The following is a 27,484-nucleotide window of genomic DNA, read 5'->3' on the forward strand; positions in this document are numbered from 1 at the left end:
GTGCGGGGGGGAGGTGTCCTCACGCCTTCCGACCCATAACACAGAAGTGCCCAGCGTGTTGCCATCGAAGATAAAAATCGAATGGACACCAAGTTAGCCAAGCTTCATAAACCTGGATTTATTTCACAATGCCGGTGGCCACAACATTCAACCACATTCGTGTGCGGCCTGTGATATCCCCCTGAGATTTTGAACTATCTCATTCACATGTGTAGGAGAAAACGCTTCAGCTCCTCAGGGAGAAAGAGCTCGTTGATCTTATGATGCTGCTGGATTCCGAAGCACTTCCGGATTTGAAGGCGGCACAGCTGCAGCAAAGAAGGAGGCCCTGCAGAGAGACAGCGAGACAAGCCACACGTTGGTGCCAGCGACCCAAGAATACTTGCTCTGTCCTTATACAGCACCCGAGCCGCACCACGGTCACAAGGAGATAACGCCGCTCTCCCGAAGACCACGTTCTGGTCTTGGGTGGGGGGGGGGGGCAGCATTTTTAGGCCATGGTCTCTCTTACCCGGAATCTCATGCAAATGAGCTTGTTAGGTTTTGATTTAGAAGAGACTGGAAAAAAAAAAAGTCAAAGCCTACTCCCGCTAATGGAGGCCTAAGGCAGCTAAGTCTGGAATGACGAAGCCGCACAAAATTCCCCAGGATGGAGAGAAAATTCATGTTTAACAGCTTCCTTGTATTTTTACCTTAAGAAAAAAGATAGGGTATTTCGAGATACAAACGTGTATTTTTATAATTTAGCAGTTTCGGGATATTCAAATAAAGTGAGCGATCAGTGAGGCCCAAGTAAGTGTATGTTACCTGAGTTAAGTCATATTTGTTTTTTTTTATTCTGCGTTCAGGGCTAACCCGATGCCAGCACAAACCTGGCCCAGGGAACGAGCCAAGAGTTTACATTCCAGGACAGTGGTTCTCAACAGGGGGCTGGGGGGGAGGGGAAAAGGAGGGGACAGTTGGCAAAGCCTAGAGCCACTTCTGTTTGTCACAACCTGGGGGAGAGGCGCTACTAGCATCTCGCTGGTAGAGACCAGAGAGGCCGCTAAACATCATATGGTGCACAGCACAGCCCCCACCTGGCCCAAAACGTAAACAGAGCTGAGGCTGAGAAACCCCATTATGGAGTAAAAGGGTGGGGAACGATTTCCCACCCCTCCCCCACCCCCTGCACCAAACTGTAATGGGAATTGTGCTCTGCTTATCAAACACACACAAAAAAGCCAAGCTATGCACCGTCAAGAATCCCAGAAGGCAGTGGCCCTCAATCCAGGATGCATTTTAGAATCACCTATCCGGGGAGCTTGAAACCACACGGTGTTGGGTCCCACCCCAGAGATGGCGCGTCAGTGAACGTTAGGTGGGGCCTGTCCATCTGGCTTTTTTAAAGGCACGTGCCCCGGGTCATCTTATTGTGCAGCCAGGGTTGAGAACACACGCGGAAAGATCCAGAGGCCTCAGATTTCCTACCGCGTCCCTACAACTCGGTTGCCTGTTTCTCAGGTGACGGAGAAGGACAGGTGGAAAGAGCCGCACGCACCATCAACGAAAATGAATGCGGGATTTTCAAGCGGGACCTCGCGGCACACTCCGAAGGCCCCCGTCGGGATTGAGGGAACCTTCCAGACTACGTTCAGCGCCACTGGAGCCATGTACTAACGAACCGCTTCCCAGCGCGCGCGAGGCACACATTAACAAGCGGCAGAAAGTACACTGTGGGGAAACTGAACTTCGGCTCACCTCGTAAAGGAATGGTGAGGGACGTGACTAATCACGTGTGCTAGACACGCTGTCAGGAACGGCTGGGGGAGGAACCGATAAAGAACTGTTGGACGATGCAGAAAAGCGGGACATCGGAGTTAGCTCAGTGCAGCTACCGACACCAATCGATTATCTGCCGTTTACTGTAAGTAGGATGACGTACAACTGCAGCCTTCATTCCATAAAGCACTGGCACCTGCGAGCGTTCGAGCAGTTTGCTTTGCTCAGTAATAAAACCAGCTAATTTCTCTCTGCGAACTATCTGTCGCTCTGGGTCTCGATTTCTTTTCGCCCAGCAACACTCAACGCTTCACACGATGCTGTACGGCGAAAGTAATGTGGGGCGTGGCTCCTGTCGCACTGGGCTGACCGGCATTTTTTTTTTTTTTTTTTTAGTTTTCCTTGTGGGCCATGAGTAAACACTGCTTTAGACGCTTTTCAAGGCGGGTGGGGTGGTACTATTCCTGAACTCCTTTCCAGGGACATCCAGAGACAGAATCTGCTGGGTTAGAGCTGCAGGTCTGGCCTTCTGTGCCTGCCTGGCCTCATTTCCTGTGGGCTTCCAGGCTGCTGAGAGGGGCAGAGGACTCCGAAAATGCCTCATGGAGGCAAAAGCAGCAGTAAGTCTCTCCAGTGACAAATGACATTTTACAAACCAGCGGGGATCATCGATCACACCGTCACCAAAATGTAATCAAAGGAATGAAAGGCAATGTAGGAGCCTACGAATGGGCTTGGGGACAGAAAGTAGAAGGAAGAGCCTGTGGACGTGATCGGAAAATCTGCCAGGATTATTTGCTGAGGCAGATGAGGGGATTGTGTGTGTGTGTGTGTGTGTGTCTGTGTACATGACTTGGGGACTTTAGGGGCCCAGGAGGCCCTTCTGCTTTTGTGGCCCTCTTTCCCAATGGGAAAAAAAAAAAACGGTATTTTACAACTGTGTGGGTATAAAGACAAACATAATCCAGGTTGAGTTTTATCCATTTTTTTTCCTTCAGATGTGAAAAGGAATTACAACATTTCTGTGGGTCCCTAAAAACATCATGGGCCCCAAGCATAGTGCGGTCTGGACCTGCTGGAGAAGCAGGCCTATAGACAGATAGATAGATAGAATTTTTTTGAAAAAACAAATCACCAAAACGCAGGTAGAATGGCCTGGCGATCACCCCGCTGCCTAACGTAAAGGGGTCTCTATTGAACCGTTCCTTGCGCCCGGGGCCTGGCCTTCCCTAGCCCGCTGACGTTGCTCAGAGAGTACAGGCCTTGTCTGGGGGGCCCTGAGGCAGGTCTTTGGCTGCAAGTACCCGGGGCAACCGGAGCGGCGGGAAGGGTTCGGCGGTCGCGGTACGATTCTGCACAGAGCTAGGCCCGATGCTCAGCCTGCGAGGAGAATATAACCGGATGACACGCCCTCAGAGCTCTTCTCCCAGGGTGGCCACATGCAGGGTCCCACAATCCCGAAAACTTAACAAAGTGCACACTCTGGTGAAAAAGTAGGTCCTGAGTGGGCCGCTCTCCATTTCCAGGGACAATTGTGAATGCCAGGGGAAGAGGGGTCTCTGCGCCCCACCCCAGCCCACAGCCCCACCCCCTTGCACGGCGCTCAGTGACAATGTTTAGTTGTTTGGGTCCAGAGTGCTGGTTCTCATTTGTGAAGGAGTGTGGACTCAGTGGTCCCTGGCATATAACAGTAAGTGTCTCACCACCAATGAGCTGCCTTCTTGCCCCCACAAACCCGGCGCCCCGTAGCCTGGCCCAACTGTAGAGCAGTGAGGCATCCAGGGACACGGTCCAGCCCCAAAGAGGGTTCCACTGCATCATTCTAAAGTATGTTTTAGGTAACTTTAATATCAAACATTTTTTAATGATATGTTAATGCTGTCAAAGCTGGCCTACCCCATATCTGAATACTCTATCACCCAAGATAGCCTGTCTCCAACATCGCAAACGACAGATGGTTCCTTACTACATAGCCGGTACCGTACCTTGTCGAATACTAGATTCTCTCAGCACCCCACAATGGGGGATGGCAGAGAACGGTCTCTCACACGGTATCAGAAGTCAGAACTCGGTAAGTACCTGTCTCCCGCTAGAGCCCGCAGGAGTCTCTACGGATTAGGGCCTAGGCTCGGGCAAGGGGGAAGCACCTTCACGCTCCAAGAAGATCTGAGTCAGAGGGCTCTCTGGAGGCACCAACTCCAAGGGACATTTGCCATCAGCGTTCTTGGCCTGGGGGTTCGCTCCAAAATCCATGAGCAGGATGGCCAGCTCCCCATTGGATGCCCTGGCCGCTGCGTGAAGAGGGGAGTCCAGACCTCGGCCTTCGTTCACACTTGCTCCTGTGCCGTCACAAGAAGAACAGAGAGTCAGCCAAGAAGCCAAGTCCCAGCATCCCCCTCCTCAAACGACTGTGCCGCAAAAGTCCTTAACCAAAGGGCGTCTGCAGTGGGCAGGGCAGTTCCGCAAAAATGGGCAAGACTGGAATCCGTTTAACAATACGGGGAAGACGCCATCTGACGATGTGACTGACGGCACAACACTGAGCTATACTGCACATGAGGCTTAAAACCTTGCCTTTGGGGCACCCGGGTGGCTCAGTCGGTTAAGCGTTCGACTCTTGGTTTGGGCTCAGGTCATGATTTCATGGTTGGCCAGATCGAGCCCCGTGTTGGGATTCTCTCTCCTCCCTGTGCCCCTCCCCCTACCTCAAAATAAATAAATAAGCTTAAAAACAAAACACCTGGCCTTTGAGTGCTATACATAGGTGTGTTACATACAACAAGAATCCTGGTGGTGTGAAAGCTGCACGTTCACTATTCAAGGTGTGTCAATATTTGTACAAACTGGAAGTGAGGCCAGACGGTGAAATCTCATCTATACCGAGCACCATATTCACACACTGAGCAACTCTTATGGGGTGTAAAGCCCGGGACCTGGGACTGTGTGATATGAACTGTAAATAGCAACTAGCTTGTGAGGGCATCTCATAGAACAAGATGGCCAATTCCAAGGTCACAGGAAAGATGGCAAAGTCCTCCTCTTCAGGAATGAGGTGGATTTCTAGGCCCATCCCAAGCCAATCCTGTCTCTACAGTCTCTACAAATCCCCACCCCAGCTGGATGCCAGCTCCCACGGGGACACGTGGAGACGTGTGGTTTTGCCTGAGCTGCTGCCCCTCTAGTAAAATGGGAAACTACGTCCACTCAACAAATATTAACTGGATTGAACAGATATTAACTGGATTGTTCCCGTATTGTTCTTGGCTTTGTGAGGGATGTGAAACCTGGCCCTTTCCTGAAAGCTTAAAATCTACCTAGAGCATTATGGGAGAGGGAGGGAAAAAGGGAGGGGGAGAGAGAGAGAGAGAGAGAGAGAGAGAGAGAGATGGAGGCGGAAAGAGAGAGAAAATAAGAATCAATCTTCTAACTCATGGCAATGGCCGCCAAATGAGTAGAAGGCAACAACAACAACAAAAAACGTTAAGAACATTCGAGGGAAGGGAAAGGTTACTGGAGTTTTGAAGAATAAGCAGGACTCAGATAACTACAGGGGTGATGAAATGGGTCTTCCAAGGTTGAACAAGAGACTGGATAACAGCAGGGAGGTGAAAAAGAAGGGTACTGCATAGGCCTTGTTGAGGATAACAGAAGATTTACAATGAGCTACAAACGGGACAGGTGGAATTTCCGGATCCAAGCACACTGGTGAAGGAGGCCCCGGGGGGAAGACCCAGGCCTGGTCCAGCAGCTGTGGGAGTCAGCAGGGCTAAGAATGTGCCTGCGCACTGTGGAGGGAGGTGGCCGAGGGGAGGGAGGAGAAGCAAGGACCACCCTGGGAGGAAGTACTATCATCATTATTATCCGCATTACAAGGGAGACAATGAACATTCAAACAGGTTCAGATATTTCCCCACGGGAACACAGTCACCGTGAACCCTGATCCTGTCTGAGTCCACTGCCCCCACCGTGTCCCCTGCTACAACACAGAGAGCTTTCAAATGCATTTCATTTCTTTCTCGTCTTCTTTCCTTGTTTCGCGTGCTTTCTAAAATGTTTTACCTGACTCCAGAATCTTCCTGACACAGGCCACCTGCTGTTTCCTGCACGCCACGTACAGAGGGGTGCCCAGGTGGCTGATGTTGAGGTTGAGGTTGCCTCCGTGAGCTGCCAGGATCTCGACGCAGTACACGTGGCCTGCAGCCCAAAGCAGAAGAAAGACGCTATCGCACAAATTCCCTCAGCGGGGGAAACCGCACCTTCCCTGTGTTTGGGGTGCGTACATTTCCCCGGGACCAGAAGCTAGCGCGGGGAACAGGGAATGAATTTAATCCCGGCCATCAGGGAATGGGTTGACTGTTGAGATGGTAGCTGCAGCTCCGCGTAGAGCCCCTCTTGGGTTTACCAGCCCCGGTAAGCGACCGGCAACCTTTTCCAAGCGTTGGTGGCCTTGTAATCGGCCCAGATATAGAAACCGAAGTGAGGGTCGGGAGGGGTGTGGAGGGACAGGACCGCGGGGGGACCTAAAGAGGAAAGGGCACGGTGTGGGCCATGGGATGGGACAGGCAGCCCACAGGGTCCCCCAGGGCAGGCCCTGGGAGAAACAGGCCACCGTGGGCCCAGGTGGGGTTCAGCCGCCAAATCCAACGGGAGCGGGGCCCAGTCTGGCAGAGGGGGGGCTGGCAGAAGCCGCATCACCCTTGCTTGGTCTAGGAGGCTGTACTTTAAAACATTGCTCCTTTGCATTTCGCTTTTTACATCATTTGAGTTCTATGCACCCAGCGAATATGATGAGCTGCCCCGTCTCTTAAGGAATAAATGTCAACGCTCTGGGAGCTAATTAGCATATGGATGGATTCAGTCACATGGGGTTGCCGTCAGGCTCCCGGGGAGCCATCCTGGGAAAGCCACCGGGGAGCTAAAAACTCTCCCTTCCGCCGATGTGTGGTCATGATGGTGATGAGGGCGGGAATGAACTCTGGAGAGGAGCAAAACTGGCCATGTTGTGTTTTGTGCCCGAGTGAAGAATGTCGGAAAAATTACGACTTTGTGGAGAGTATTACCCCAGCTGAATAAGTCCTGCGTATCTAACGTACAGCATGGTGACTGTTCGGGATACCGTACTCTATACCTGAAATTTGCCGAGACAGTAGATCTTAAGTGCTCCCCCCCACGCACACAAAAATGGCGACTATATGAGGTGATGAATGTCTTCATTAATTTGACTGTGGTGACCATTCCGTAATGTACATGTGTATCACGTCATTATGTACACCTTAACTGTGTACAATTTTATTTGTCAGTTATACCTCAATGAGGCTAGGCGTGGTGGACAATCACCCCAAGCTGTATACAACATCCTGTATTTCCAAAAACTGAAAGTTCATTCCACTTAAAAATCCTAGGTGGCCCTGTGACAACATTCCTTAAGGCCCTAAAATAGAAGGATATAACTTGTTTTATAACATCATTTGATTTTTGTGGGGTCATGTGTTCAACAAGGTATTCCCCAAACATTGACGGACAGTCTACCGTGTGCCAGACCCTGTTCCAGAAATCCGGCAGTGAGCCACATTCCAGAGGCTGCAAAAGGGGGCTTCTCAAACTGTGGGTGCATCCAAATCACCTGGGTGGTTGTGAAACAAAATGCAGATGGCTGGGCCCCACCCCAGAGTTGCTGATTCAGGGGGTCAGGCGTGAGGGCCAAGAATCTACAACGGCATGCCAGACCAGGCTGATGTGTCTGGTCCCAGGATCCCACACTGAGAAAATATCCCTCAAAAAATATCCCTCCTCGGGGCGCCTGGGCAGCTCAGTCAGTTAAACCTCCGACTTCAGCTCAGGTCACGATCTCACGGCTCACGGGTACGAATCCTGCATCGGGCTCTGTGCTGACTGCTCTCTCAAAAATAAACCTCGAGAAATAAGCTAAGAATCTCTCTCTCTCTCTCTCTCTCTCTCAAAAATAAGTAAATATTGAAAAAAAAAATTTTTAATCTCCCTCCTCTTCCTTCTTCCTTTCAACAGGAAGATGTCTGTTGAAGCAGGGGCGGAAAACTTAAATTCAGATTTACCTCTCTTAGCAGCTTCATGGATGGGAGATGCCAGGTCGCTCACCGGGTGGGGGCTGGCACCGTGACGTAGAAGCAAAGTCATGCAGTCCAGGCTGCCGCTGATACAGGTATTGAACAAAGGAGTGTGCCAGTCGGCGGTGACACAATTCACCTGGAAAGAAAAGCTCCAGGCTGAAGGCAGGCAGAGGGGTGTCCTGGGTTCAAATCTGGGCTGCCCTACTTGCAAGCTGCTGTTTAACTCCTCTGAGCCTTAAATTCCACAGCTATAAAATGAGGACAAAATTACCAAATTCCACAAGGTTTTGAAAAACTGAATGAGGGACGGCACTGAGAATGTTACGGCACAGTCTATCATTTCCGCGCCCCCAAGAACACGAACCCTGAAACTAGTTAGGCTAATTCCAATAGTTTACAAACGAATCTCGTTTTAAACATTCCATTCTAGACCCATCCCACACCATTCCAGTTTCCTTCACAGCAGTGAGAGTAACCTTTTAGAGTTGTTAACATAACATCTTTAAAAAATTTTTAAATGTGACTTTCACAGAAATGTAGGGTGAGTATGTGCCAAAGATTTTATTCAACTCGTTCATCGATGAGGGAACCCGTAAGGGGGTAAGGCTGGCTCAAAGCAGAATTTATATTGTCAGCCAATTAAATGCTGAAATACATTTGCTAATAGATACAAGACCGGCTAATGTCCTACAGGGCCATAAAACTATCGTCTTTGGGGGCGATCTTTCCAAACGTTGGAAAGCAGACAGAAACTTACAAGTTAACATCCGACTTCACGGCGTTTGGGCTATAATCGAATAGGAAAGAGCAAAGCCAAATGCAATCTTTCTACATTGTCAAATAATTCTGTGGTGAATCTGTTCAGCAGAGATATTATGAAGACAATGAAGTCATTCTCACAAGCCATTTCCAAGGAAGGCTAGGATTAGGGAGGCACAGAAGATGTGAGGGTGCAAAGTTTAAGGAGACACTCACTCCCAGGGGCACGTGATGCTGAACAGCCCTGAGAGTGAGGGGCTCTTTAAAGCTTGCACCCTAGGTGCCTCTCTGCCTTTCCTTAGTCCTGGCCCTGTTTCCATGTGTGGAAACCTAACCCCAATATAAACCCGATGACGCACTCATCTATGGTTCTCTACGACTACTGTCAGGAGAAAGCCATTTCCTGGCACGGACAACCCAGCATTCAGCCGATTCCAACGGGTCCTTTACGTTTCAACTTAGACATCATTTCCCCTAGGGATCCTCTTCGGGCCTCCTCTCTCCCCCACCAGAAACGAACAGGCCAGGAACCCTTCCGTGTGCTCCCAGCAACCACCTTAGCTTATCACATGGTGGTAGTTTGCAAAAATGGCCTCAGATTCTCTGCACAGGATGCATATCCCTTTGCAATGTAGCCTTGCAATTCCTCCCCTCACGGGACGGAGACCGCTCTTCCTCCTTGGATCGGGGCGTGCGCAGGGGACTTGCTTTGGCCGATGGGACAACAGCAAATGTGCCGCAAGCTGAGAGCCCACCTTCTTTTGATGCTCTTGGAATCCCCGCTACCACGTGAACAGGCCCAGGCTGCCTGCCAAAGGTTGAGAGACCACGTGGGGATTTTCCATCTCCTCAGCCATCCTGGCCAAGGTCATCACAAACCAGCCTGCCCCAGCCAACCGGTCAGCTAACCTCCAATGCCTAAGCTGACGTCAGCCGAAGCAGGACAGACCAGAAGAACTATCTGGCCAACACAAGGATTTGTGACATAAATAAATGGCTATTGTCTTCAGTCATTAAGTTGGGGCGCTTTGTTATACCGCAGGATATAGTGGGCAAAAAGAGCGCCGTGTAATGGCCTGCTGTGGCTGAGATGCTGTGCATTCAACAAACCAACTTCCGCTCCTTGCGGCTCATGGGCATACTACATTTCCCCGCCTCCCGGGCAGTTACACGTGGCCTGAGTTCTGGCCCACGGGGTGCGGGCAAAAGCGATAGATGTCACCGCCAAGATAGGCCCTTGAACGTCTTCCATGCGCAATCTTCTGCATCTTTTCTCCTTCTGGCCACCCGGAGTGGCGGCCACCACTAGGAGCACACGTGAAAGCCACTTGTCGAAGATGGATGCAACAGGCTGAAAGGAGGCTGCGTGCCTGAATCACCCCCAGAGAGTGCCACCCAACAGAGAACACCCACACGGGAGTTTCAGTTGAGCAAGAAATCAACTTTGACTGCATTAGGCTACTGAGATTTCAGGGTTTATCTATTAAAGTAACGAGGGTTATATTCACTTATTCACCTGTTTACCTATCTGGCTGTGCCCTCATGTAGTTTACAAAGGTCCTAAGAATCTTTATCCAGAGTTTAGGCACATAATACGTGCTCAGTGAATGCCGGTTGAGAGAATATGAGAAACTCACATATATATATATATATATATATATATATATATATGTATGTATACACATATATATGTGTGTATATATATATATATAATTTTCTGATCAGACTCGTCCATCACTTTCGAACATGGGGGACTTAGTTAACGGAAGACTTACTGGTCCCTACTTTCAAATGTAATGACTTTGTGTCTTCCTTCTCTAGGACCTCATTATGCCATCCTGATTCTCGCCCTTCAAATAATAATCCTATACCTCACGTCTCTCAATCCTCACAAAACCACAAGAAGCTACATAACTTCCTTGTCATTTTCTCCCTTTTCTCAGATACAGACTCTTAAAGCTCAGAGCCTAAGTAACGTGTCCAAGTTTCCAATATTAGGAAATGGTAGACATGGTTTGAGACCATTATTCAGGTCTTAAGGAGCCAAATGGTCTATGTTTTCCAAAATATTTCATTACCTGCCAGCCTCAGGAACGAAGGCAGATATCTAACAGGTGTTTCTCAGTAGTGACTGTTAAAGAATATGATATAGACACAAATCATTACTTTCTAGCTAAAACCTCAATACTTCATCTATTGCTAAAGCAAAGAAGCTGATGGACATTCAACTTTTGAAAACACCCCTCTTCAAACCTCAACTCAGGCTAGTCAAAAATGCTGGAAATTATTCAAAAGGGATAGAAGTACTCGTTTGTCATTCATGGTTTCTAAGACATTATTTGAGCTGCACTTACCTGAGCTCCATGCTTTAATAAAATGTTTGCACAAGAGACGTGACCTCCAAGGCAGGCTTCATGGAGTGGGGACACACCATCTGTTGTGATGAGGTTCACAGGCCACCCCTGGAGAGGAAACGAGCAGAGTAATGAGTGCAAAGCGACAGTTCCTTAGGGTTGGTTTTGAGCCACGGATCCAGAGCTGTGACAATTCTTTTAAAGTCAACCTGGCTCACAGTCTGACGGTATGCTAAGGTATTCCTGATGACATAAAACAAACAAACAAGGCATTTTCATGCTCACCAACAGCCACGTAAGTGAGTTAGGACTCAGGTCCGCCTCTAGCTGCCCCTTAAGATGACTATGTCTCTGGCCCTCACCTTGATTGCAGACTCACAGGAGTCCCTCACCCAGGCAAATTGTGTCTAGATTCCTGACCCACAGACACGGTGAGCTAATATATGTCTATTACATTAAGCCGCTGGCTTTGGGGGTAATTCGTTACATAGCAAGAGATGACTAACACAGGGCCAAAGCATGAGGTGAACCCCCACAGGCAGAGGCAGAAACTCCCAAAGGAGAGGGGCAAGTACATTCTTGCTCCAGGTGCTCGAGGACTAAAGAACCAAGAAAGTTGTCTGAAGGCCCTGGGGTTCATCAGCCTCTGGGGAAATGTGCTCTCCAGGAGATGGATTACGAGCCAAACCCAAGCAAAACATCAAAAGAGCTCCAGGAGAGGCTCCACAGACCCCCCGATGGTGGACTACATTATCCTTAACAGGAGGAAACTGAGTACAGTAAAAGTTCTTTTCCTCGGGACACATCGGTTAAGAACCCGATTAGTTTAAGTGATGACTTAGTGACACATTTAGCTTTTCTTCCCAGAAGAGTTACAATTTGCCTAAAACCATTCCAATAAATTGCGTCCCACATCATCATTCCTAACACACGTTCTTCCACTTATGTGCACATTTATGAGTCAGTCAACCTCCCGATCACCCTGTCCTGTTGGCTTTTACCCTCTGATGGGTGACCTCGTAGATTTTTGAGAGGTCCAACAATTCTGGGCATACACCTGAGTCCACAGGACCCTGAATCCAGAGCCCTTCTTTGTGTGGGCCTGGGGCGGGGGGATGGTTCTGGGAGACTAGAAACAATCCACTTGTAAATGAGAGATTCCAACATCCCTTTCAGCATTTTGCACCCCCCGCCCCCCGCGAGCTCTGCTATTCCCAGAGAGGGAAGGGACAATATCTTCCTTCCCTTTGTAACCTCACATCCCATCTGTACCCAATGTGCACTTCAGAAATGCTTACTGACCGCAACTCAAGAAGAACGGAGTTCTTGCATTTCTCCCTTTACAAGTACTGTTCATGGACTTTAGGGCGACATCTGCTATTTGATTTTACTATTATTTAACTGGAGGCATCCCCTCAAAGATTTGTTTTCAAATCCTTTTTTACCCTCCTCTCAGTGCTCCATATTTGTCCTATCTCTTCTACTCGCACTGCTAGAGCACACAAGAAATTCACCACTGCCATTTTTTTTTTTTGAGACCACTGCCATTTCTAAGCAATCATTTAGGTACTTATACAAACACCCAGGTAAATGAAAATGCAAAAAAGAAATTAATCGCCATACAAAAGCCTTTCACCACATATTACATATTCATATTACAAAGAGGTTCCTTTGCGTTAAGGTTCGCTTTGCAAACTCAGGACTCCACGTACAGTTCGTCATTGAGCTACAGCTCCACTTTAAATGAACGGTGGCAATTTGTCTGAATTATCGACAAATCTGAATCGTATAATATTGTGAAGTAATTTTTAACCCATTACTTCATACGGGATCCAGTCCACAATAGGTTCTCGGGGGGGGGGGGGGTAATGGATTAAATGGCTTACTTTAATTTTTCTATAATCAGTTGTCCCTACTCTCAGTCTATAATCAGACGCTCTTTTTGATGGGTCCTTGAGGCTGGGCAGTATCGGGACACCCATGGGGACACGGTGCTCGGTACCTGGCGGCTTTCTGTCCCAGCCTCAAATCATACGCCCCAACTTTCAGACTACAAGGTTACACTTTTCCCCTTGTCCTATACTCAACTGACACATCGTTCTCTACACTCAGCACAGAGGAAGGTCATGTATACCTGTCTCTCATGTTCATCAGAATACACCAGTCCCTTCTGTAGCAAGGAGATCAAAGCCACTTGATGGGAGGACTTCCTACATTCCACTCTCTGCATGTCTCCAGTCTTTTCTACCATTGCTCCTTTCTCTGAGGCAGGAACAGGTGAGCTCACCCCAACAGCCTCACGGGACCTCACCCGGTCCCTCTGCCACCTCACGACTTTCTTTCGGCCACATCTCACATGCGTTCCCCCACTCTCTCCTCTTCAGGCAGACTTTCCTTTTGCGTTTCAAAGTCTTCCCTTCCTCATTCCTCACCCTCTTCCAAACTTGCATCCAATGCTCTTCTTCCCTTTGCTTCCCCATGCCGTTTTTTTTTTTTTTCAGAAATAGCCTGCCCCCCTTTCTTTAACTTCTAGCCCTTCTCTCATCTACCAACACAATCCCGCCGAAACTGCTTCTAGAGATCACCAGTGACTTCCTCCTTATTGAATCCAATATACATCGCTCTAACCTCCGCCTCCTTCCACCTCTGAATTTGCTATGGGTTTATCCCAACCTTGTGAAACATCTCCTCTGGCTTCTAAAACCAAGCTCTCCCTAACAAAACAAAACAAAACAAAACAAAACAAAACAAAACAAAACAGGCTCTATCTCTGGCCTCCTACTGTCCTTTTACTGCCTCTCTCACTAACTCTGTCCTTTTCCTCCAAATATCTCCTCATACAGACATTTCAGGGATTTGCCCTCAAATCCTTTCTTTGTCTCTCAATACTCTCCCCGCATATGGTATACAGCTTTCAAAACAAAATCTCTACCCCTTGTACGTGTTTCTAACTCCCTGCTAAGACACAACCACCTAGGGACCCAACTAACCACATCAACTCACCCTCTGCCAACAACCGAGCCCTCCCTGAAAGCCCTCCCTGTCTTGCCAGCCCTCATTCTCTGAATGGCACCACTATTCTTGTTCCATACCTCGGATGGAGACCTCGGAGGGAGGGTAGCAGAGTGATTCCCAAGTTCAAACGCTGGCACCATCCCCTAACAAGCAGTGCGGCCTTGAGCCGGTTACTTATCTCCCTCAGCCTTAGCTTCCTCATTTATAAAATGGGGCCAACTGTACCTACCCTATAAGGTTGTTATGAGCACTAAGAAATGGTGTATACAAAATGCTTAGCGCTCGGTAACTTGTAGGCCGTCATCATCTGAGATTTCTTCCTATTCTTTATCACTTAGCCTTCAATCAGCTGCCACATCTAAAGATCTGATGTTTTAGAACACCAGGATCTTTGCTAGTATCCACTCACTAGTGACTTAGCCGTTTGAGGATTTCAGGGGGCAGCATAAGGAGTTTTATTCGAGGAGCTGAAAAGCCAGTCTTCACCACTCGCTCTCAGCGAGACCTTATTGCTAAGGCTCTCGGTCTTGGCCGTGCCTTGGAATCACTCGGGGAGCTTTTAAAGTCCTGATAACCAGGCTGCATCCCAGAGCACTTGCAATATAATCAAAGGACATAGAAGTCGGGCATCAGTATTTTTAAGAGCTCCACCTTATCCCAGACATCTCAAGGTGATTCCAAATGTGCAGTCCAGACTGAGAACCACCAAATTAAGGTCCCACTATGGTCAAGTGATTCCTTAATTGCTTTCTGCTGGCCTAACAAACTGCTACTGTTTTTTTTTTTTTCAAATAAATGTTTATGGAAGTGCAATAAAGAAAAGTTCATAAATCCTAAGCGTAAATCTCAGGGAATTATCATAAAGGAAATATACATCTCATCACTACACAGGCAAAGAAAAAGAACATTACCAGAAGCCCACATACACGCTATCCAAATTATGACCCACCTCTCATTCACAAAGGCATCCACGATGCTGATCTGTAACACCATACGTTAATTTTCCCTGATTTTGAATATTATGTTCACTGAACCATGAAGTATGTATTTGTGGGTGTGCGCGTGGCTCCTTTCATTCAATATTATGCTTGTCACACTCATTTATTCGTCCATTTTCATTGCCGTACAGAGTCTCGTTGAGTAATATGCCATCATATACTTAACCATTTTACTTTTGATGGACACTGAGGTTGCTCTCAAGGTTTTTGTTCTGTTGCTCTTATGAATGATGCCGCTATGAATAGACCTGTTTGTGCCCTTTGCTGAACACACAGACACACATACAGTAAAACCTTGGTTTGTAAGCACAATGAGTCCAGAAACATGCTTGTAAACCAAAGCACTCGTAGGTCAAAGCAAACCTCAAGAACCATTGGCTCAGTTGTGATCACGTGACATTCGGCATCACACGACTCGTATTGCAAGACATGGCTCGTTTATCAAGTTAAAATTTATTAGAAATGTTTGCTCGTCTTGTAATCACTCACGGAACAAGTTACTTGCAATCGAAGGTCTTACCGTATCTGTGTCTGTTGCATACAGACCTAGAAGTAGAATTGCTGGGTTATGGGGTAGGGATATTTTCAGCTTTAGTAAATATCGCTTAACAACTTCCCAAAGTGATTTGTATAATTTATACTCCCACCAGCAGCATACAAGAGTCCCAGTTGCCCCACATTCTTGCCGATACTTGGTATTATCTGGCTTTTGAAATGTAACCCTTCTGGTGGGAGAAGCTGGCAATACAATCTCTCACTTGTAATCTGAATTATCCCAACGACTAACCAGCATAGTTTGATTTATTTGTTGAATATTTGGATATCCCTTTTTATGAAATGCCAGTCCAAGTCTCTTGCTCATTTTTCTGTTGGGTTGCCTATCTTTTTTGTATTGATTTTAGACAAGGAATATGAGCCCTTTGTAAGATGTGTCTGTGTGTGTGTGTGTATGTATACACATATGTATATAAATATATGTACATATGTATATGTAAATATATAAATATATACATATGTGTATTTACTTATATATTTATGTATATGCATATACATGTATATTTACATATGTAAAATGTTTTCTCACCTGTGGCTTGTCTCCTTGCTTTTTAAACATTGCCTTTTGATGAAGTTCTTAATTTTAAAGAAATCCAACTTATCAGTCTTTTTGTTCCTTTCCTTATACTATTTCTTTCCTGTCAAATGCCTGTCTCTCTCTCTCCTACACTGTCAAAATGGACTTTTCAAAAAAAAATTCCTTGAACACAGTGGCTCTACAGGAGTTTTTAGAAAACTACCAGCGTGGGGCGCCTGGGTGGCTCCATCAGTGAAGCGTCTGGCTCTAGACTTCAGCTCAGGTCATGGTCTCATGGTTCTGTGCTGACAGTGCACAGCCTGCTTGGGATTCTCTCTCCCTCCCTCTCTCTCTGCCCTTCCCCACTCATGCTCTCTCTCTCAAAATAAATAAATAAACGTTTTTTAAAAACCACCAATGGGGCGCCTGGGTGGCGCAGTCGGTTAAGCGTCCGACTTCAGCCAGGTCACGATCTCGCGGTCCGTGAGTTCGAGCCCCGCGTCAGGCTCTGGGCTGATGGCTCAGAGCCTGGAGCCTGTTTCCAATTCTGTGTCTCCCTCTCTCTCTGCCCCTCCCCCATTCATGCTCTGTCTCTCTCTGTCCCAAAAATAAATAAACGTTAAAAAAATAAATAAATAAATAAATAAATAAAAACCACCAATGCATGAAGATGGCCCTAGGTTAAATCAGAATACCTGGAGTGAGGCCCAGGCATTGTTATTGCTAAAAAATGTCCTGGATTATTTTAATGTGAAGCCACCGTGAAGAATAATGAGTTACGGATTCAGTTTCTCCCTTCTTGGGCCACATGAGAATTTCTTTTTCTTTTCTCTTTGTTTTACAGCCATCTCAATGTTTGGTCTCATGCCCCTTCCTAAAATGTGTGTGTTTGGTGTAGCACCTGTGTTTGTCACTATTCTTTGATCGTTATTGAAAGTGTCATTAGATCGTAGTCAGAGAATAAATACCATGTGTGGTGACGGTAACTGGAGTAGGTAAGTTACAGGACATCACCTCGGTTCATTCTCACAAACCCACATAAGGTAACATAACAGACTGAATTTTTGGTCTTAATTCTGTATTCCCCTCTAGCAGTATAATACATTCACACCCTTGCCATCACCTCATAGTTGACAAAATATAATTCCTTCATCCTTGACTTCAGACCCGGGCGTCTGACTTGCTTTGGCCAACGGGATGTTGGCAGATGTGACGTAAACAGACTGGAAGTCCTCGTGCACGGTGGGGTTTTGCTCGGCCTTTTGCCATGAGAACAAGAGGAATGGGAGACACATGTAGCAGAGCTGGACCCAACCCACAGCTTGGAGCCAAGCCCAGCCTCGGCTGGCTGACCCAAAGACTCGCGAGCTAGAAATAACTGTTCATCACACGATGGCACTGAGTGTGGGGTGCTCTGTTGCACAGCAGGATCTGACTAATACGGGTAGTTACTGGAATGCTCATTTTATGAAGGCAGGAATTGAGGTTCCAAGAAGACAACTTGCTCACATAATGCGATAGAGCTCAGATAAAGAAACGGTTCCGTCTGATGCGCACTAAACATATAAATACTGACTATAAATGCATGTCAGTCCAATTTAATAAGTGATATATAGAAGCTACAGCGATCATTTTTCATCCTATCAAAACAAGGTAAATGTTTCATTTTATCTGGGAAGCGGCTTAACGGCTTTAAGCTAGAGTTATGTGTTCCTACCTATATTTCTATTGATAATAGGCCGCTGGTACCATAAACAGCTGAAGACAGTGGCTTAGGGTGGTCTCAAATTTTTCTTTAGAAATTGTTATCTCATAGAAGGATTTCTCAGTCTAGATAGGCCCATGAAATTGGACTTTTTTTTTTAATTTAAAACATTTATTGTCACTAACAACTACCTAGGATGTACGATGTCCTTCCATTATGACTCCAGACAACAAACCACAGTAGTAATAGCAGTATATAGGACAATCACTGAGAGGAATAACAGATACTTATATTGCATTATAATAATTATTATTATTTTAATGTGTATTTTTGAGAGAGAGAAAGAGAGCACGAGTGAGCAGGGGAGGGGCAGAGACAGAGGGAGGCAGAGGATCCAAAGCAGGCTCAGCGCCAACAGTAGAGAGAGAGAGAGAGAGAGAGAGCCTGAGGTAGGGTTCGAACTCACGAACTGTGAGACAATGACCCGACCTGAAGCTGGAAGCTTAACTGTCTGAGCCACGCAGGTGCCCCACATTATAACTATTGTAGGTGTCTGAAATATCTCAAAATACACGCTCAACCTACTTAGAAAATAGGGTAGTTATTAGCATCACCAACTAAATCTTATTTAATGCATTTTATATCACTATGTCGCGTTTGATTTTTGTAACAATTTGATAGGTCTTCGGTATTGTGCTTTATGCATTTAAAACATTAGTCTGAGGGACATCTGAGTGGCTCTGTCAGTTGAGCATCTGACTTCAGCTTGGGTCATGATCTCACGGTTTGTGGGTTCGAACCCTGGGTCAGGCTCTGTGCTGACAGCTCAGAGCCTGAAACCTGCTGCGGATTCTGTGTCTCCCTCTCTCTCTCTGCTCCTCCCCTGCTCATACTTTGTTTCTCTCTCTCTCAAAACTAAATAAGCATTTAAAAAAATAAAATAAAGTATGAGGCTGAGAAGGGTCCAGACTGTCAAGTGAAAAGGTCTATAGTGTTTTCAGAAAACAGAACATTCCGAACAAAAACTTTATTAGAATTTTGAGTGGTGATTTAACCCACTTTTTAAAAAAGTATCTTTGCGTAGTTCCCAATAGTTTCAAACCAGCGAAACTTAAATCAGTGTGGACTTGAGATGACACCTGAGGAGCAGAGAAACGAATCTCAAACTGGGTGGAGCCACCATCACCTAGAGGTTCAATAACACTGAAAATGTCTTCAAAATTTCAAGATTACGCATTTAAAGAGACATTTCAAGCATTTATTTCACATCAGGGGTTTCCAACCTCAGCACCACTGACATTTGGGGGTGGAGAGTTTTTTGATGTAGAGGGCCGTCCTGTGCCCCGTCCATGTTCAGAAACATCCTTGGTCTCTACCCACTAGATACCAGTATCACCCACCCCCCGACTCCCACTCCCAGCTGTGACAGCCAAAAATGTCTCCAGCCATTGTCAAATGTGCCCTCAGCGGTAAAACCGCCCCAGTTGAGAACAGAATGTGTCACGGGATAATTTTCAGGAATGCGGTCTACTGAATAAAGCGAAGGCAGCCTGAACGCACTCATCGGCCTGTTATTCACTCGATAGATATTATAGCACCTATTGTGTGCGCAGGATTGTATTAAATTCGATTATCATGCCAGCCTCCAAAGAAACGGTTCAAGGGGACAGGAATCACCTTATTTTGCCGACGAGGAAATTTGTATCTTAATATCCGACTAAATGATTTTTTTTCTCAGTGTGGTGAACAGTAGGATACGCTTCATATTTATCTCTCTTTTTGCTTCCCCCAAAGCCACGTACCTGGTTGATGAGGCTTCTCAGAGACAACAGACGTCCTTGGATAGCAGCTTCGTGCATAGGAGACCAATCAGACACAATATCTGCGTGGAAAGGGAAGAACAGGTTACCTCCTGTTCATGCACGACAGACCCGAGGCTCATCCTTGCTGGTCGGTAAGAGCCCGAGGGGGTCTTACTGGATGGAGACATCGGAGCCAACCAACCAAAACTCCCATGAGCCTTTCAGCATTTCTCCCCTCCATTGATGCGGCTAGTACGCATTTTATTTGAAAGGTCTAGATAGCTAAGGAAAGAACTACAGCCAGTATCCAAACAGGACAAAAGGGGTGGGTTGAGATGGGAGAATCCTGGACTCCCATTTACCCAGTGGTTTCAAAGGCAAACGGTCTGTTTAGGTAAGTGAGAGCCTCACTAATTAGCAGCATTAGTGTGCTAAGCTGCGGTTGCCAGCCTAGCTTCCTGTATGACATACAAACTCTGGTGTCTCAGCAAACAGCGCCACAGACTGATGGTAGTAATCATGTGATTACACGCACCATTAGGTTTGAAATCAGATCGACACAGAACTCTATCTGTTTATGGATTACCTCCTGTCCCAGTATCAGGCACAAATTAGAGTTTGCTCTGACCTTGTAACGGGGGACATTATTTACCCCAAAAGGCAGCACGCCAGTGGGGTTAAAGAGAGGCCTGGATTCAGACCTGTGTGGCTGCTTCTGAGCTGTGGGTCCCGGGACAGGCTCTGAGCCTCAGTTTCCTTCCCTGTCATGTGAGGACAGCAATATACTTACCCGTAACTCAATACCTATTAGCTACTATCATTATCCTGCCCTACCATTAATCAGCGTCTGGATTATACCCCACCAGCACTGCTATTAAAAATGGCAAAATCACTCTACAACCGTATGGGAAGAATACACACTCTTAGGAAGGAAGCCTATAAGCCCTATGCCAACACATGAAATTAAATGCTCTGGTCTCTTGAACTGAATGTGGAGGTAACCCGCATGAGGCACAGAGCGGAGCTTTCCTCATCTCGAGCCGTGTTCTGATTTCCAGAACAAACACAGGAAGTCAGAAGGTGAGGAGGCCCGTCTGATACGAGGCACGCCTTGGAAAGGAACTGGTGTCTCCTAAAAGCGAAGGACGCCTAGGGAACCAGAGAAGTTGCTAGTGCCTTACCAAATGAAAAGCCAGAAAGGAGGAAGCTAGCACACTTTGTACTTAACACGTGTTGGCTGAGGCCGGCCTGCTGTCCAGACAGGGCTACCAATGCCCTGGAAAATCTGTCCCAGGGAGCAAATTACCATCCTTCCAGACGGATTCATGAAGCATTTACAGGTGAGAGGAGGCTGAATGAACCTGCCCACACACTGTCTGCCCAGTGCTTTCTTCTGGGGTCACTAAGAGCACCTAAGGTCAAACGGCTTTTCCGCGACCTCCCAAAACCATATGCTCAACACAAACTTCACGTACTCACGGCACCCTCTGAGGATCCGGAGCCTCTCAGGAAAAATATCGCTGTTTCTAGTGGCCGGGGGCCTACAATTCAGACTGCAGATGTGGAAAGATTTCTCTCCAAATTAGAAGTAAAAGGACAATGAATTCTGCACTGTTGGCACGAATGCAAAATGCCACCCGCACAAAATCTTGAGTGAGAAGAAAGAGCCAAAAATCGAGAAAGGTTTGGAAAATCAGTTTTAAATAAATGTGCAAATGGACCCTAATGGATCGTGGTCTCTTAAAGCAAGCTCAGATGATTAGAGTTGACAGCCTCAACAGTCCAGGCAGGTAATTTGGGTCCTAAATTCGAACTCTGTTCAGATGCCATAAAAATGAGGCAACGGTATTATCCAGTGGAGACGAAAATGGGCTTTGTTTTGGATTCATTTATCATGAAACCATTACTCCTTCTATTTACAGTAAATAAGGATTTCTCTACTTCCCTAAGAGGGAAAAAAAGGATACCTGAAGTTGTGGACCCCTGCTTCGGAATGTAGTATTTACAAAGCAGACTAGTTTGTGTCACCGAGAAGCCCAGGCCGTTGCCCCGGTACATGTGCTGGGGGGGGGGGGGGTGCTGATGGTCTGCACCCATCTATGTGACTAACGGCTTGATTTATAATCCACATACCATACAATTCACCCACTTAAAGTGTACAATTCGGGGACGCCTGGGTGGCTCAGTCGGTTAAGTGTCTGACTTCAGCTGAGGTCCTGATCTCGAGGTCCGTGGGTTCGAGCCCCAGATTGGGCTCCGTGCTGACAGCTCAGAGCCTGGAGCCTGCTTCGGATTCTGTCTCCCTCTCTCTCTGCCCCTCCCCTGCCCATGCTCTCTCTCAAAAAAAAAAAAATTAAATATCTTTTTTAAGTGCATAATTCATCGGTTCTCAGAAGATTTGTGGAGTTGTGCAACCATCACTCTGGTCAATCTGAGAACGTTTCCATCGTCCCCAAAAGAAACCCCTTGCCCACCAGCAGTCACTCCCCATGTTTGCTCTCCCCTACCCCTACACCTGGCAACCCACAATCTACTTTCTGTCCTTATAGATTGGCCTGATCTGGACATTTCACATAAATGGAATCACATAGTATGTGGTCCTTGGTGACTGGCTCCTTCCACCCAGCATAATGTTTCAAGGTTCATCCGTGTTACCATATGCATCAGTAATTCATCCCTTTTGATGGCCAAATAATACCCACTGTATAGAGAAACCACATTTTATTTGTTCATTCATCAGTTGGCGGGCATCCGTGTCGTTTTTACTTCTTAGCTGTTATGAATAATGCTGCTGTGAACATTCATGTGCCCATTCTTGGGTGGCCATTTTCAGTTCTCTTGGTTTCGTACCTAGGAGTAGAAGTGCTCTAGGACACGGGAACCCGATGTTCAGCCTTTTGTGGAACTTCCAACCTATTTTCCAAAAACGGTTGTACCAACGTATCTTCCCACGAGAAGTGTATGAGACTTCCCTTCGTAATTTAAAGTCATTTCGGACTAGCGTTTGGTGACCCTATCATAGGGTGTCCGTCGCTCCTGCCCAGGAGAAAAACTGGGGTCCTTGGAAAGCCAAACTTCAGAGACCTCAACAGGTCTCTGAACAGTTGGGTGATTATGTAAAAGCTTAAAAATGTGACAGCGGATATAGGGTTTTTTTTTCTAGCATTGAGAGCATGGAGATATGTGTACACACACACACACACACACACACACGGTTTCGTAAACACCGTAATTTGCAACATGGACTAGTCCAAACACACACTCTCATTAGCTCTCGAAAACACTGAAGAGACAGCTGAGAAGTCCATCCTGTGTGATCCTGCCTGGGAAGCTCAGGGAGAGGTTTCTCCAGGGGTTTCCAGAGCCCACACCCGAGCAGGCAATGAGCTACAGGCAATACGTGCAATTAAACCCAGAAGCAGCTGTGCCCGCCTTCCTGCTAACAACCAGAGGGAGCAGAAAGGGCAGGAAAGGGGACCTATTCCTGCCAAAACACGGAAATGCTCCCAGTAGGAGGCTGGATGAAGAGGACACTCAAGGTCACCACCCCCCCCCTTCCACTTGACCCCACCACCGGCTTCGAAATTCAAGGGCCATGATCTGTATCCAACCCCTCGTCCAAGCCCTGAGTATATATTAAAGATTCCTCCCCAACACTTGCTCAGCCAGGGTCTAAGCGTTTTACTACCAAACACTAGATGCCAAATGGGGTCACTGGCAATGCCACAGATGCAGTAGGGGCGGGCGGCTCTCCTAACGAACCCACTCCACACGCCCTCCAATTAGTGCCATTAAACCTACCTTTCTTTTCAGTCGAGTCTCCGTCAAACCCTACAGCACATTAGGAAGGAGGCCATTTCGTTTTTATTGCAATCTCTGGAATGACTTTGTAAATTTCCATCATTTCAGAGGAGACCGGTACACGCAACATTCTGCCAGGTCAAGGGGCAAAAAGGGAGGCTGGGTTGCCCTGAGGGGGCAGAGCACCTGCCTCGGGTCGATGGCACTGCAGAGAGCCGGGCGCTGGGTTTACAGCTACGGTGGGGACCCTGGTTGGATTCCAGGACAAATAAAAAAGAGGACAGAGAGAAACAGAGTCTCACGGACAGAAACAGGAAACAGAAAGGCCCACTGAGGCAACGCTGGGCGATTGAGACCTGTCCACTGTAATTCTTGCTCCGGTCCCCCACCCCCACCCCAGCCTCTTCTTTCTCTGTCTCCGTCTCTCTCCCCCTCGGGCCACTTTCTGCGCAGGGACCTCACATCATCACCCATTCTGTCTGCTCGGGCAGGTTTGCTCCAGAAAAGCTGTCCCTGCTGAGGCACCCCGAGATCTCAAAATCCGCCACGAGAGCCCAGAATTCTTCCCTTTCCCTGCCTGTGCTTGCCTGTCGTCTGTTTAAAATGGGAGCCCACTCTCTCCAGGGTGGGCTGGATCTTGTGAGGAAAGAAATGTCTCCAAAAAAACCTGCTGGATCGACACTACAAACGGGAACCGTGGTTACCTGCTCAGTGGGTTGTGGGTGGTGTTTAGTTTCTCCTTCAAGGTATTTTCCAAAGTTTTTTTTTAATTTTTTAAATGTTTTTCTTATGTATTTACTTGAGAGAGAGAGAGAGAGAATGCAAGAGGGGAGGAGTAGAGAGAGAGCGAGACACAGAATTGGAAGCAGGTGTCAGGGTCTGAGCCGTCAGCACAGAGCCCGACGTGGGGCTCGAACTCACTCGCCGTGAGATCACGACCTGAGCCGAAGTCGGACGCTCAACCGACTGAGCCACCCGGGTGCCACTAAAAGTTTCTAGGAGTGGATATGAGTTAGTTTCACCCGAGCCGCCGTATCAAAGTATCACTCGCCGTGAGATCACGACCTGAGCCGAAGTCGGACGCTCAACCGACTGAGCCACCCGGGTGCCACTAAAAGTTTCTAGGAGTGGATATGAGTTAGTTTCACCCGAGCCGCCGTATCAAAGTACCACACACTGGTTGGTTTCAAACGACAGAAAGGCACGGTCGTGTAGATCTGAAGCCTAGAGGTGAGGAACGAAGGCCGTGCTGTGTGCAGAGGCTCTAAGGACGAATCCTTCTTGGCCTCTTCTGGCTTCAGGTGGTGGCCACCATCGTCGTTGGGTCTTTTTGGCGCACGCACCACTCGAATCTCCGCCTGTGCCGTCACAATGCTTCTCCCCGTGTCTCCCGTCTTCTTCTTACAAGGACACCAGTCGTCGCATCAGGGCCCACCCTCCCCCAGTATGACCCCATGGTAACTAATTACATCTGCAATCCTATTTCCAAATAAGGTCACATTCTGAGGTGCTGGGGGTTAGGGCTGCCAAGAGTCTTTTGGGGGGGGGAGGGGGGGACACAATTCAACCCGTAACAAGGTATGTTCGGCGGGGGAGGGGGAAGACATTCTTATTTTGCTCCTGGGGCAGAGGATTCAAGCGTTAATCTCGACGAGGAGCCGGTTGCCTCGTGCACAGCCTTTGCTCCCTTCCTCCAGAGTAGGAGGTGGAGACAGACCCGCAGGGAGAGGCCGGAGCCGGGGCCGCAGAGCTCCCCCAGGCCGGCCACTGGTTCCCCTCCGATCGGCCCCGTGCCGGGAATAAGCCTCACCTGAGCCGAACTTCTCGGAGCTTCTCCACGTGGCCGTTTGGAAACAGCATTCCGGGTGCTTCACATTCCACACTTCGCCACGGTCAAGACTTCAGAAGCATAAACAGAGGCGACTGGGCTAGAATGGAGGTGGTGGCCCAGCGGCAGGCCTCACGCCAAGCAGGGGAGAGAGAGGTTCCACCTGGGAGAAAGCCCTGGAGGGCTGCATGGTGGCGGCGGCGGGGCTGCGTGTGGAAGGCGAGTAGGACTTTGCCAGTCAGACGCAGGGGAGGAGGTGGGAGAGCAGAGGTGTCCTGCCACTACCTTGTGACTTCTGCTTCTTCGGAAACTTGTCTTCCTTTTAGTTCCTGTGGAATGACAACCCCTGACCCCCCTCCCTGCTTCTCTCACTCACCGGTGCGGCAGGCTCCCCCGTGGCTCTCCATAGGCATGAGAGTTGGAGAACCAGTGGATTAGCCCAACAATTTCCCATGACCCCACAGTCCATCCTGGCTGCGGCTGCCAGATTCATTTACTTACGGTTTTCATTATTGCCAGATCTCCACTCCAGAACCATCGATGGCTCCCCATTGCCTGCCTCACGAAGGCTAAATGCCACCTAGCCTTTGTAGCTCCATTATCTAGTTCCATCTCTCCAGACTGGTTCTCAGCAGCAGCCTCCCTAAGACTCTCTGCATTCTAGTTGTGACACTCTGTCCACTTTTTAAGCACCATACCTTTGAGTATGTGGACACCCGCCCTCCCCTACCCACCAATCGGGCCCCAGACGGAGTTGGATTAGGATCTTTAGAAACCCTAATCAGTGAAAATGGCTTGGCACCCCTCTCTTGAGTGGAAATAAAAATAAACCTAATACTTAGGTGTAAAAAAATCAGGTGGGGAAGTCTTCCAAATTATGGATTCTTTCCCATATTGACCTGGAAATACAATTTGCTGCTTTAAAAGTACAGTTATCAAATTCATTTTTGTGAAGTAATTTTGGGGGCCACTCTGCTTTCTACTGCTCCAAGTTTGTGCTCAATAAATCTGATTAATCCAGTTCTCCCTTTGCGGATCCCAATTCTACTCACTGTGGAGTGAGTCTGCTTCTTTGACGAGCAAAATCGGATAAATGAATGAATGAATGAATGAGCAGTCCTCTCTGCTCAGTCAGAGGGAAGGCATGTTGTATTTTATTTTTTTCTGTTTTTTTCCCTTTCAGCAGCCGCACTCTAGGAGAGGGGTAAGTCCTACCTGACCGCTGGGTCCCTATAGACAAGCGTTGTGGGCAGTTTTGCTGATAATATGAACCTGAATGTAATGATCTCGCCTCTAATGCTTAGACCCATTTTTCGGCATCCCTTCGGTCAGCGGGCACCTGCTGAACGCTCACAAGAAATGACAGTTGCCCAGAGGCATGAATCTTGATAGTCGGCAAGGACACCACCTAACAGTTGAGAATCACACCTGAAAGACGCTTCTCCAAAGTTAAAACAAACAAACAACAGTCTGCTTTCAAGGCGAATCAATCAGTGCTCAATGTCTGAACATCATTTATAAAGCCAGCCCCACCTAAACGCCAAATACCTAAGACCTTTTCATAAATGTTTTGGCAGTAAAAATGTCCTAGTTATAAGGAACTTTTGTGCCTCCAGTGTGATATATGTGATACATTTGACCCACACAGTATAATTCCTCGGAGCTCAAGTTTTTACTGGTGAGTAAACGGTGACAGTTGACTTTGTGTGGTCTCTAGGACTCTGCAGATAGAGGTATAGGCGTTATTGACAAGCGTGTGAAGGATATATACCAGCAAGCGGTGGCCATCTGTCCGGTAGCTGCCCCCTGGACACACCTCAGACAGAGCCGCTGAAATCACCCCGCCCTCTTCTCTCCTAATCGCATCAGCCAGCCCCCCAGCACTCTGATTCCGGAGCCCCTGGACTCACCCCCCATCCATGGGTTTGAAAAGAAACTGGTGTCAGGATTGTCTTCTGGTCTCAAGGACTTACTGCTCCTGCCCCCTGGCTTGCCGTCCATGGTGCTGTTTCCTAGGCCAGGAGAGGTCTGTGTTCCACTTCAGTTGTTCACAGAACTCCAAATTCCATGCTCCTGGGATTCCAGTGCTGTGGCTGGCTGAGCCGCACCGTCCTGGGCAGACAGTAGAGAACAGCAGAGAACAGTACAGGCAGGGTAATCTGAGCACTACCTGTGGTCAGACAGACGCACGCGCCCAGACGCGCGCTCGCGCGTGTACACACACGCGCGCACACACACACACATACACACGCTCCACCTAGCTGGCTGGAGGCTGGCCAAAGCTCACAACAGCCCCCCAGCCC

At 47.8% G+C, this 27,484-nt stretch overlaps 1 protein-coding gene across 1 annotated transcript; it reads right to left on the reverse strand.

Moving 5' to 3' along the window:
- Positions 1–93: 93 nt before the first annotated feature.
- On the reverse strand, positions 94–27,460 carry ASB9 (ankyrin repeat and SOCS box containing 9). Its single transcript, XM_043569926.1, has 7 exons — positions 27,092–27,460; positions 19,553–19,632; positions 10,961–11,068; positions 7,833–7,983; positions 5,821–5,955; positions 3,909–4,100; positions 94–328 (listed from the first exon to the last, which is right to left on the reverse strand). Exons 1-7 carry the CDS (start codon positions 27,180–27,182, stop codon positions 204–206), a joined length of 882 nt encoding a protein of 293 aa, XP_043425861.1. The 5' UTR covers positions 27,183–27,460; the 3' UTR covers positions 94–203.
- Between the last annotated feature and the right edge of the window lie 24 nt (positions 27,461–27,484).

Source organism: Prionailurus bengalensis, chromosome X, assembly GCF_016509475.1.
Source record: "Prionailurus bengalensis isolate Pbe53 chromosome X, Fcat_Pben_1.1_paternal_pri, whole genome shotgun sequence".
NCBI lineage: Eukaryota > Metazoa > Chordata > Mammalia > Carnivora > Felidae > Prionailurus > Prionailurus bengalensis.